General features: G+C 41.5%; 1 protein-coding gene across 11 annotated transcripts in view; it reads left to right on the forward strand.

Moving 5' to 3' along the window:
- Positions 1 to 12,660, forward strand: part of PDE4DIP (phosphodiesterase 4D interacting protein) — a 276,664-nt gene that overhangs the window by 162,651 nt on the left and 101,353 nt on the right. For 7 of the 11 annotated variants that reach the window (XM_072644544.1, XM_072644547.1, XM_072644550.1 and 4 more), the window contains exons 1-3: positions 2,778 to 4,896; positions 11,284 to 11,415; positions 11,929 to 12,048. In XM_072644544.1, the coding sequence (XP_072500645.1) occupies positions 3,772 to 4,896; positions 11,284 to 11,415; positions 11,929 to 12,048 (1,377 nt within the window). In that variant the 5' untranslated portion in view covers positions 2,778 to 3,771. Of the gene's footprint in view, positions 1 to 2,777; positions 4,897 to 11,283; positions 11,416 to 11,928; positions 12,049 to 12,660 lie in introns of those variants that run through there. The other 4 variants (XM_072644546.1, XM_072644554.1, XM_072644549.1 and 1 more) reach the window with 2 other exon arrangements.

Raw genomic sequence — 12,660 nt, forward strand, 5'->3', positions numbered from 1 at the left:
TTTAATAATTTACTGTATACTTGTGGTTTTTTTCTGCATTGGAATTTTGATGATGCAATATTATGTCATGTAACTGTATAGTATCGTATTATAAACATGCACATATTCCTGTGGATGCATGCTGGACTTCTTGACAACAAGCCTACACCCCTACCAATACTTACTTGTTAAGACCTGCCCTCCAACTTGACCACTGATGAGTTATAACTTGCATTTTGTGTGTTTATTTGGAAAAATAATGTAATCACTACGACTGATACACAACAGATGAAATGTGTACCAATATTTTTGTTCAAAATTATCTTCTTTCCTTATACTTCTACTGCCTCTTACTTTTATTCAATACCCACCACCTGCACCTGAGGCTACTACTGCCCCCCCCCCCCCCCCCATCATTCTAGCACCCCCTGGGGGGGTGTTCCTACTTTGGAACTTATATAGGGTTGGAAAGAGCAGTGAACTGAAGACTAGGCCTCTAGTCCTTGCTCTACCCCTTTACTCACTGGGTGACTTTAGACAACACGCTTAATTCCTGGGATTATCCTCTGTAAAATAGGGATCATAATAATTACACTCCCTTTTTTTATTGACCTATAAAACAATGTATGCAGTTATTAGACTGGACATGAGCTGCACCAAACTAAGTTCAGTGCCTTGCTCATAAAAGGTACTTAAAAAAAAACCTGTTTAATGAATTGAACCAATATATGGGGATCGAGCCAAATATCAGTCTTGAGCATAGGATCAGACCACTAGAGGAAACCATCTAGACCAATCCCCATATTTTGCAGCAAAGGAAGCTGAGGGCCAGAAAGTTTAAATACAGTCAGTAAATGTCAGAGGTGGGACTTTGAATGTGGAATCTCTATCTCAGGAGTTCTTAACTTTGTGTGTGTGTGTGTGTGTGTGCCCATGTGTGTATGATGGACTTCTTTGGCAGTCTAGTAAAAGCCTATGAACCACTTCTCAGAATAATGTTTTTAAATGCACAAAATAAAGCACATAGGATTACAAAGAAAACAAAGTATCGTGGAAAGATTAATTTTTTTTCATCCAAGTTCATGAAACCCCTGAAATCTTGTAGTTCATGGAACAACCCCCAGATATTAACACCTATTCTATCTCCAAAGTCAATTACTACATTCACAATTAAAAAGTTGCAGCTGGGACCTCAAGAGTCCTCTTATCTATCACCTTCATCTTAGAGACTGAATCTTGGAGAACTGAGTCAGGGAGACCTGAGTTCAAATCCTGCCTCTAATACTTAACTATATGTATGACCCTGGACAAATCACTTAACCCTATTTGCCTCAGTTTCCTCATCTGTAAAATTATCTGGAGAAGGAGATGGCAAACCTTTTCAATATCCTTGCCAAGAGAGCTGGACATGACTGAAAAACAACAGAACAAAAATGAGTATCATAATAGAACCTACCTCACAGGGTTGTTATAAAGATCAAATGAGATAATATCTGTAAAGTACCTAGTACAATGCCTGGCACATAGTAGGGGCTTAATAAATGTTTCTTTCCCCCTGAAGTCATTATTAACAGGGTGAAGATTCAAATCCAAGTTCTCCACATTTTAGCCAAATCCAGTGTTCTTGCTCTATGTATGCCTCTGGTAAAGGGTCCCTCAATGCTTCTTAAAACTCACTCTCCTCAGCACTGATCCATCTTTCTCAGCCACATCACTTGTGAAATATCCAACCCTAGGCCTTTTTCCTTGGTGCTCCTCGTTGGAACTGAATCAGAGGAGCATATCTTTTTGTCTCCAAAACTTTCATCTTTACCTTTTTTTTTTTTTTAAAAACTTTCTTCCATCACTGAACCCTCAACTCCAGGTATCTTCCGACTTCCCTTGGTTCATAATTCTGTTTAGCTCCCTGAGTTTCTAGATATTGGAAAGAAGTGGGGTGTAGAACAACAACAACAACAAAAATCAGAAGACCTGGTTTCTGGTCCTGCCCTGACTTTTTCTATCTGTATTTTCTTGAAGAAGTCACTTCTGTTTTCTCATAGATAAAAAAAAAAAAATGAGATTGGATTGGATGACCTTTTCCTTCTCTTCCCCTTCTAAATCTATGATCTGCCCCACCTAACTCCAAATGACCATTTCCCTCTTTTACCATAGCCTTGGTCTGGTATTCAACTCCCTCTTCCCTTTCTCACTTCTCTCTGCCACAGACTACTAAGTATAGAGTGGGTTTTCCACGACTTTTTTTTTTAAACAAAAGAAGAGAGAATAAAAACATCCAGGAAAAAAATCCCAGGATAAGGTAATCAAAAATTCATTTAAAACTCCCCATACTGAACGGTGCCTAAGATAATCTTGAACTAAAATTCCCTGGCCCTAGGTCAGACTTAATGACCTTCTCTAGATAATGATTATCTGGCTCCCTTATGGCCCCAAAAGAGAATCTGTTCCCCCCCCCCCCCCACCTGTCCTCTTCTGTTAAAATAGGATTTGTTCACCTGAATGTCCTGAATTGAGCTCGTTGGCCTGTTTGTGACGATCAAAAGCGATAACTTATGCAAACCCGCCTGAACTCTTTAAGGCTATATAAATGGTATTATTATGATTGTTACCCTTCCAGATCCATTCTCACTCAATCCCAATACATTACGGATTGCACAGAAGGTTTCTGGAGTGTTCTGCCTCCTTGTCCAACCTTGCACTTGCAAGGATATTTTCACTCGGGCCGTTGGCTCGTCCCACTAGGTTACGTTATTCTCTATTTCCCATGCCCCAGGAGAAGTCCTCGCCTTCTCTTTTTCCTGGATGGTTTGAACTGAGTTATAGCAGGTGTGGTGGAAGGACATTCCTTCGTCCCAAGACGAGATCTCGAATCCATAGAGAACATTTCAAGACGTGTCCGCTGTCTGAAAGGATGCCCATGCAAGGGCTGAGCAGGGAGGGGGTGCGGGTAGGAGGAGGCGAGGGATGGCGCTGCCAGCTCGCACCGGGGTACGTGGCACTGACTGTCCCCGAGGCTGAAAGGAGGAGGAGAAAAAGAAAGAGGAGGGAGTTCTCTCTCCCCTCCCCTTGTCCTTGCGCAGGAGGAGCAACCAGTAGACGGACAGCTCTGAGAGACTCAAACTGCAGGATCTGGGGACCTTTCTGGGCAGAGACCGAGCTGGCAAGGTTCACCGCTCTCGCCCCCTCCGCTGCTGAAGCCCACCCTGAGGATCGCAGAGACGGGGATGTCCAAAGGCTCTGCGCGCTCAGCCACTTGGAGCCCCAGTCCGGGTGGACTGCAACTCCCAGAAGCCCTTTACAGTTCCCGCGTGCGCAGAAGCCCCTGGCGCCATCTTGAAATCTGATCCTCAATCTCTGAGCTGGAACGTTAGTGGCGGCGGCTGCTTCGGCGGCCCTGAGCTGGGGCAGTGGCTGCGGCAAGAAGAGGAAGAGAGGTCGGAACGCCGTGCCGGTGGCTGGATGGCCGAAACCAGGATGGCGGGTTCAGAAGGAGTCCGGCGCCGGGGTCGCTTGGCATCCCCTTGAGTCTCCCGCCGGCGGACAGCCGGTCCACGAGGGGCGGGGACTCCCCGCGAGTGGTACCCAGAGCGGAGCGCGCGTGCGCGCCCAGGTAGAGGCACAGGTGTGGGGCAGCCGGGAGAGCGGGTGCCCAGGGGCATGGCGTGCCGCGCCACGGAGCCCCCGAGTGAGTGAGCGCTTCCCAGCCCGTCCCACCCGACCTTATCCCTCGCCCGTCCCTTCCCAGCTCATCCCCTCCCGTCCCTGGGAATCCAGGCACAGCCAGGACCGAAGATGAAGGAAATCTGCAGGATCTGTGCCCGGGAGCTGTGCGGCAACCAGCGGCGCTGGATTTTCCACACCACCACCAAGCTCAACCTCCAGGTGCTCCTGTCCCATGTCCTGGGCAAGGATGTCTCCCGCGATGGCAAAGGCGAGTTTGCCTGCAGCAAGTGCGCTTTCATGCTGGACCGCATCTATCGCTTCGACACCGTCATCGCCAGGATCGAAGCCCTCTCCATTGAGCGCCTACAAAAGCTGCTGCTTGAGAAGGAGCGCCTCAAATTCTGCATCGCCAGCATGTACAGGAAGAATAACGATGACCCCAGCACCGAAGCCAAAGTAGGGAATGGGACTGTGGATATGTCCAGTTTACCAGATGTCAGATACACGGCTCTGCTCCAGGAAGACTTTGCATACTCCGGGTTTGAGTGCTGGGCAGAAAATGAGGACCAGACTCAAGAAGCTCACAGCTGCCACACTTCAGAGGGCCCTGGAAACAGGCCCAGGAGGTGTAGGGGCTGTGCTGCTTTAAGGGTTGCTGATTCTGACTATGAAGCCATTTGTAAGGTACCCCGAAAGGTAGCCAGAAGCATCTCCTATGGGGCTTCTACCAGGTGGTCTACCAGTATATGTACTGAAGAGCCAGCCTTGTCAGAGGTTGGGCCACCAGACCTATCAAGCACAAAGGGACCAGCAGATGGGGAAAGCATGGAAGAAGGAACTCCTGGTTCCTCCGTGGAATCTTTGGATGCTACCGTACAGGCCAGCCTTCCACAACAGAGGGATGAGGAACCTGAGAGAGGCAGTAAAGAACTCCCAAAGTGTGATTGCTGCTCAGATGATCAAGCGATCCAATACACATGTGGCCACAAGCTGGAACTAGCGCTTAACATGATTAAAGGTTTTGACTATAAACCCATCCAGAGCCCCCGAGGGAGCAAGCTTCCTATACCAGTGAAATCCAGTCCACCTGGAACCAAGCCTGGCCATCTCATGGCAGATGGGACCAGTCCCAATTTCCTAAACAGGCCTGTGAAATCCCTTTCCAAGACACCTGTGGGTTGTTCCCCAGAGATTTCTGAACTGCAAGAACTGTGGGATGATCTCTATGAGGACTATTTGCCGCTCCGGTTCCAGGTAGATGATATGTAATACTATGACAATTCAGTTTTATCAGATGACGCAACTAGATTGTCTCCAGACTTTCACATGGCTTCTAATTAGTCAAAGTTAACCAGCAAAGTTAACCAGTCAAGTATTCTAACTCTATTCTTCCTTGACTTTCATGCTGCCCATATTTCTCTTGCCACTTTTTGGTGTGTAGGTAAATCCATTTGCAGCTTTGATTCTGCATGCAACATCAGTTGACCCCCCCCCCCCAAAATTTTTTTAAGCAAAAAGATTCAATCAACACTAAATTCTTAGTAAATGTTGTTTCTAAAAAAGGGCAGACAGCCTTTGCTCTAATGCTATCCCTCTCTTGTTTACCTCTTCCTCTTTTAGTTTCACAACTTGATTGATCCTTTTCATTGTCAATGAGAGGGCTAGTTTTTTCTTTCTCACAGACTAGCCTGGAACAGTAATCTTTTTGTGTTCAAGTGCTCCCAAAGTGATTGTAGCAGATGGTAGAGTTTGAGGAAAATCCATTAATTAGTAAAATGCTATCAGAAAAATGTTTTTGTTCAGCTGCTGTACTTATTATAATTAAGGGCATCATTTGGGGGCTCTTCTTCAAGATGGCTTGTTTTATCCCTTGAGTCTTTTTTTTAAAATTGTTTTAAAGGCCTTGGGGATTAAACTAAGATATTACTTAAAGCATTTAGGTGAAAGTCACTCCCAGTCATCAATCCCAGGTGCATTTGTGCTGAGTATATTTTTCACGAAACTGAGGTTTTTACATACTTGTCTTATGGCAAGAAGACCACTTCAACTAGTATTTTGATTTCACTTTAATGACTTGAGAGAGGCAATTGGTCTTAATTCAGCCTAGACACTAGAGAGGTGCCATTTTGTTTCTATAGTAACCATAAATACTAGATGCCTATAGTTTTCTTCAGTACTTCAGAAACAAATCATACTTGTTCAGTAATAGTATAAGTAGAAACGGTACAGGTACAAATGTTGTCATCTGGAGTGAATACTTAGAAATTATATTAGAGTACTATGAACTAACAAAAGCAAGGACATGAGTTTTATTACCTGAAGATTTGATGCCAAATTAAATTTCCCTAGTATCAAAATAGCATCCAAAGCAATATCTTCTCATGAGAAAAAAATAAGAAAATATATATAGTATTTAAATATTGTGCGCAGTATGTAAGGAATATCTGTGAAAATTCTTTGGAAAAAAATTTATAAATACAAGGTAGAGTACTATTTATATTATTTTTTAATTTTCTGCATTTTAAAAGTTAACTATTATGCTTAGGACCGATATATTTTCCTTTTATGCTTGTTCCTTTTATATACTTTCAGATGGAAATAATAATAATAATGATAACATATTGTTTATGTGTATGTAGTACTTCACAAAGCTTTGAGGTAGATTGTTCAATAATAATTTTCCCCCATTTTACATGAGGGAAACTAAGACTCAGAGAGATTTAAGAAGCCATTTAGTATGCTAGACATCATCACAAATAATGTTCAGTGCTTTCATATCAATTCTGCAGAAGTAATATTTGCCTAGGCAAGGTGGAAGGAGGAAATATTTCATTTCACAGGTCGATAATAGCTAAGGCAGAAGAACAATGACTGGAAAAGCATAGACCCAACCGGAAGAGTTTTGTCTTCATTTTCAACCACTGCTAATATTTTTGAATTGCAAGGTAGCACATCCTCTAGTCTAACCCTCTTATTTTACAAATGAAGACATTGAGTCTCCTAGAAAATTGTGACTTGCCTCAGGGTCACCTCTAGAAACTAGATCCCCTCATTCTTAACATTATGCTTTTCCTTCTCTGCTACACTGACTGAAATACTCTTTAAAGGTGGTAATTCTTAAGAGGATTTCCCAGTCCCTTCACGGTAACCAGAGTTACAGAAGGAGTTTTGGGAGATTCTGTAAAATAAAATGTGGTCGTACTAGACATGTTTTCATATGCCTCCATTTTATCACCTCCAGAGCTTTCACAAAGGTTCAGGATATGAAAAGCAGCATTTGAACAACATGGCCATTGTATGTGACCTCCCTGCTAGCTAGCATCTCCTTGCTTGAATCAGAATATGTAAGAATTAGAAAAGGACCTTAGAGGTGATCTAGACCAAAATCTTCATTTTATAGATGGGAAGGTCAGTTGCAGATTTTTCCCAAGTCACGAAACTTGGGACTACCCTATTTCCCACCTCTGCTAGGATCACTGTATCACAATGCCTCCTTTTATCCCATTGTTTGTGAAATAATATCATGACCAAATGAAAGAGAAGAATTGTAGAACCTATTTTATTATTCCAAAATCAGCAGTGGGAAATAAATTCTAGAAAGATGAATGGAATTTGCAGTATTATTTCTAAATAAAATCGGTGATCCGTTTTGGAAATTGGTCCTATTATTGCTTTCACTAGTGCTTCTTAGCAGGAGTGCTTCGTACAGAACCAGAGCTGAGTGGAGTAGAGGGAAAAAGAGGGCATTTCTCTTTTGTCTTGTCAGGCCCCTTAAATCCTTAAATGGGTAGAGACCTGTAAATGTGGTTTTGGTAACCCTTGCTTTAAAATTTGGGAGAAAAAGGCTAAGTAAACCAATGTCTCTGATCTTTTGTTTAATTCCACCCTTTCCTCAGGGACTACCACTCTGTTAATAAAGACTGCTCTCAGGGACTTTCTCCTGTTAGCTGATTTTCTCTGTGAAAAATATCCTAATATTTCTTACCTATTGATTACTTTATGTGAATCGATTTCATTCTTTCCCATGTTTTTTGCCAAGAATTCATGCTGTTAGCATTTTTTTTGTAGGTAGGTATAAAGCTATATTTTATTTAGAGACCTCTTTTCTTCATTGTCTGGTTTTGAACTAGAAAGGCCCTGGGGATATGCTTTCTTTCCCAAACAGCCTTTCAGGTTTCTGGTACATCTGGCATTTTCCCCTTTTCAGATAAATACAGACAGCACAAGATGTTTTTAATATTTGCAGCAAAGTTTGTAGTGACTGACATGAATCTCTCCTTTGTTGGAGCACTTGGCTTGTTGCAGTCATAGTTCCTGGCCACCCTTTGGAAGGTGACAAGAGTCCAAAGGGCCATCAGTCCAGGACCAGAGCTTTAATCTTCTACTATCGTTCTGTTGTCTGTCTTTCCTTTATTAGCAGCCTGAGTTGAAAATTACAGTAGCGTGAGGTCTGGGCCTTGTTATTTTGAGGGTGAAGCAATGCCAAGCAAAATGCTTTTTAACTGGAAGAATCTGAGTAACAGTAATAATGTCACAACATTAGTCTTAGATGGAAGGGTTGGCGTTTGGCTAGCCACCAGGCCCGGAAGTGGTTTTGCTTTCTAAAGCAAGGGAGTATTTATAGGTTCTATCTCTGGGCTAAGTGATTTCATTTTCAAATTGCATTATCATTCCAATGTCATTGTAACAGTTCACCAGATCTAGCAATTTAGATAATGTTGAACCAAAGTATTGCAGATTGAAGATTGGATAAAACTTTCACAATTCACTCTTGTAATAAGTATTTGATGCTTAAACATTTTAAAATACAGTCATCAGCATGATAAAAATACAAGTTCACAGTCCTCTGGTTAAGAACCCTTTCCCTAAAAAAAAAGGATTATTTTTCCAATACATAGGTATTTAGAACTGGAAGGAAATTTAAGAATAAGATTGTTTTTTGAACCAGGCCTGTGATTCATTGCAATAAAATATCATTGCAGTAAGAAATCTCTCATTGCCAGTGTGGACTGTCTGTCACCTGTTCTGCAACTCAGATCTTGGGAGCTGCCAGAGGCACTGAGTAGAAGTTAAAGTTACTTTTACCAGGGTGTGACAACTAGTAGGTGTCAGAGGTGGGACTCAAACCCAGATTGCCCTGATTCTGAAGCTATTTACATGTCCCAGCCTAATTTAGAATTAAAAACAAAGATGAAACATCCAGTTTCTGGATCTTTAGGAACTATGAATTATTTCAGTGTAACTGTTCATTTTCATCTACAGATGAGCTGGGTTTACTATGTGTATTTCAGTAGAACTTCCTTGACTTTTGAAATTAATCTGTTTCTACATTGAAGATAATATGAATTGTCCGTAAGCTTGAATTTTGGAGAAAACCAAGCAACAGAGCAGCTTGCAAAATCAGCTTTGATAGATACATTCAGTAGACAAGTGATTCCTTAATGTGTATTGTTACAATCTATTCTTGTTAGTTATAATTACTGGAAATAATCGAACAAGTTCATTTGGTCTTTCTTCTACAGGCCACAGTTCTCAAAGGATGGGCTTGTGGTTAAAATTTTTATTTACACACCCACCAGTGCTCTTCACATCTTTTTTTCTGGCCACACAGAAGTAAAGTTTATGACAGATTAAGGGAAGTCTAGTATGTTTACTCTTATTTGTTTACACAGAGGTTTTGAATTGTTCCTGGATAAAACGAGAAATTCTGAGGTATAGTTTATCTTCCCAAGTTTACCTTGGACTTATCAGGATACTTGTCATCATCTCTTTTGTCTTTCTCTTCCTCATTTGCAAATGAAAGTGATATTCCTTAAAGTCTGTACCTGATTTCCAGAGTTAGGAGATTTTGAGCTACCTGGAGATTAAATATTGAACAAGGATTTCTCATTAGGAACTTCAGAACTCTGTAGTTCTGATTTTCTCCCCTAGTTGGTTTTTGTGTTGCCTTTAAAGTCAGAATACAGACTTAACATATCAAAGCAGGAATGCTGATATCCATAAATGTCCCTGAAACGCACCTATCAGCTAATATTTGTTGGGTATCCATTAGTAAAATTGTGTGTGTTCATCCTTTGTTGCCGAAGAAGACCATGCCATCAGAGAAATAATGACATGACTTGTACTTGGCTTTGTTTTGAGTGAGGGAGGGCTGTGCAGGTCACCAGCCTCACTTCTCTTCCAGAGCCATCTGAATCCAGTGACCAGATATTCATCAGGATGACTAGGGATGACCCCTAATTGGGGTTAGGTGACTTGCCCAAGGTCACACAACTAGTGAGTGTCAAGTGTCTGAAGTGAGATTTGAACTCGGGTCCTCCTGAGTCCTGCACTGGTGCTCTATCCACTGCACCACCTAACTGCCCCAACCAAATTAGCATTGTGAAGATGGATAGGTCTCAATCTCTGTTTTAAACATTTAAGTAGCTGCTGATTAATTGCTTTTAGGAAAAGATTTAGATCACTGATACTTTTATCTTGTTGGATTTGCATTTCACTTGATTTTTTAGACAATTTATTACTCCATTAAACCCCCAGACTTCCATTTGTAATTCCTGTGGTTCTCTGATTTCTATGCCCTTTAAATCATCTGTCATGTGAATAACAATATGAATGATTTGCCCTCACTAGATTTTCCAGAATTTTGAGAACATTAATAAATTGTGATTTTTATCTTAACCCCTTTGAACATAAATGATTGGTATATTGGCATTCCTACATTTTCCCTGTCTTTGACCTTCACAACAAACATTCAAACTATGCTTCAGAAAGCGCAACTCTGATGAGCTGGCCATGTTGTTCAAATGCAAAATATATGCTTGCCAAAAAGACTATTTTATGGAGAACTCACATGGAGCAGGCAATCACATGGTGGTCAGAAGAAGAGATACAAGGACACTCTCAAGGTCTCTCTCAAAAACTTTGGATTTGATTGTGCAACATGGGAGACACTGGCACAGGACCATTCAGCATGGCATGCCCACATCAGAAAGGGTGCTGTGCTCTACAAGCAAAGCAGAATTGAGTCAGCACAAAGTAAACATAGAATGTGCATATTTGAAGTATCCATCCCAAAAATTCATATGGGCTATCTGTGCCCAACCTGTGGTAGACCATTCTGAGCTCATATTGGTCTGATCAGCCACAGCTGGACACACTGAAACTTCACTTTATCATGGTGATGTCATTTTGGTCCTCTTTGAAAACGAAGGACAACAACAAGTGACATTTCAGACTTCCTGTACTCTGATTATCTTTCTAGGCCATGTGATATCAATTTGTCTCTGAAGTTGCACATTTTAAGGGATGTACTTGGTAGAAGGTTTAGTAATACTTTATTCTAACTCCAAACAGTGTTCTGAGAAATGTTGTTCATAAATTACTTTTTAATTCATTAACTACAAGGAAATAGGCTAGTTTTTAGCCATCCCCATTAAAACCCTTTCCTTTTAAAAAAAATTATTATATTATTTTTCCAAACCCCAGACTGAGCTGTTTTATTTAATATGATATCAAATCAGTGTCACTGTAGGGAGGGATCCATATTTAATGAATCAGGGGATCCTTGTATCTTGTAAAAACTGAAAGTCAAGATCTCTTGTTAAGAGTTTGATTTGACTGTTCTTGTTTCATTTCTTTTAGAATATTACTGAAGAGCCAGTCCAACAACAGGAGCTGAATTCCAATGAGGCCACCATGACCCAACCTTGTGTGCCTGATTCTCACTTGGCAGAACTTCAAGACAAGATTGAGCAAACAGAAGCTGCCAACAAGGTATGGCTTCATCTGGGGCAAGCTTGGATTGGCAGTCACGGAAGGCCATTAAAAGTCTGATACCTGTGTAGCCCAAATGTCCTTGTCAGGTTCAACCAAGCATTCCTACAAAATCTGAGTAGTTTTCAGCTACTTCTCTAGGGAATATTTCCTTTGACCTAATTATTTTCTTTTCATTTTTATTTCTCTTGAGAATTATAGTTTGTCCACAATTAAAGTCTATGCTTAGTACTAACACTGAACCTGAAAATTGAGAAGTTTGTATGCTCTGGTTTGACTCTTAGCCACCTTTTAAAAAAAGCAGGTACCCTCTTATTTCTCTCATTTGCTTGTGCTGATTCACTTAAGGGTTTAATGAGTACTATTCATAGTGAAGTAACAGGAGTCTAGGTCCCTGGTTTGTATTTCCTGGAATCTCAATGGTAGCCAGAGGTTTGGGAGGAAGGATTTTGTGGCAGAGGGCCTGGAAAGACTATTCCTGATCATCAAAACTTTTTTTTTTGCCATGTACAGATTTTACAAGAGAAAATGAATGAAATGAGCTGTCAACTAAAATCTGCCCGGGAAGCATCACAGAGGCAGGATTGTACGATTCAGAACCTCAGTCAATCCTTGAAAAGCAGGGAGAGTGAGGTAAGAAATACTGAGGAATGGTCAGTGCTTCCTTCAGCATCATTCTGGTTGCTCAGGCTGCTCAAGAATTGCCATTCTGCAGTCGGGGACCAGCCTCTTATTCTGTTACCTATGAAGTACTCTATTTTCACTGATACTGTCCTCTCCCCACCCCTCCTTTGCCTCTGGAATTCCTTCCGGTCTTTGGAAACTCAGCTAAATGCCACATCCATCAGGTCTTCCCTGAGCCACCCTAGTTAATGACTACTCCCTTGCGTTACTGCCAGACCTTACATCATACATCTCTGATAAGCTCCCATCCGATCTTCTGTATTGTTGATATCTGCATTTACTCTGTTTGGCTTTTAAAGGCCCTCACAACCTGGCCCCTTCCTACCTTTCCAATCTTCTTACATCTTATTCCCCAACATGTACTTCTTGATCCCGTGACTGGCTGTTTCTTGTATAAGATGCACCATCTCCAGACTTTGGCTGTTTTCTCTAGACCTGGAATAACATCCCACTTCATCTTGGCCTCCTGATTTCCCTAGTTTTCTTCAAGTCCCAGTTAAAATCCCATCTTCTTTGGGGAAGATATAGAAGTCTGCCCCAATCCTCCTTAATTCTGGTGCT

This window comes from Notamacropus eugenii, chromosome 2 (assembly GCF_028372415.1).
Source record: "Notamacropus eugenii isolate mMacEug1 chromosome 2, mMacEug1.pri_v2, whole genome shotgun sequence".
Taxonomy (NCBI): Eukaryota; Metazoa; Chordata; class Mammalia; order Diprotodontia; family Macropodidae; genus Notamacropus; species Notamacropus eugenii.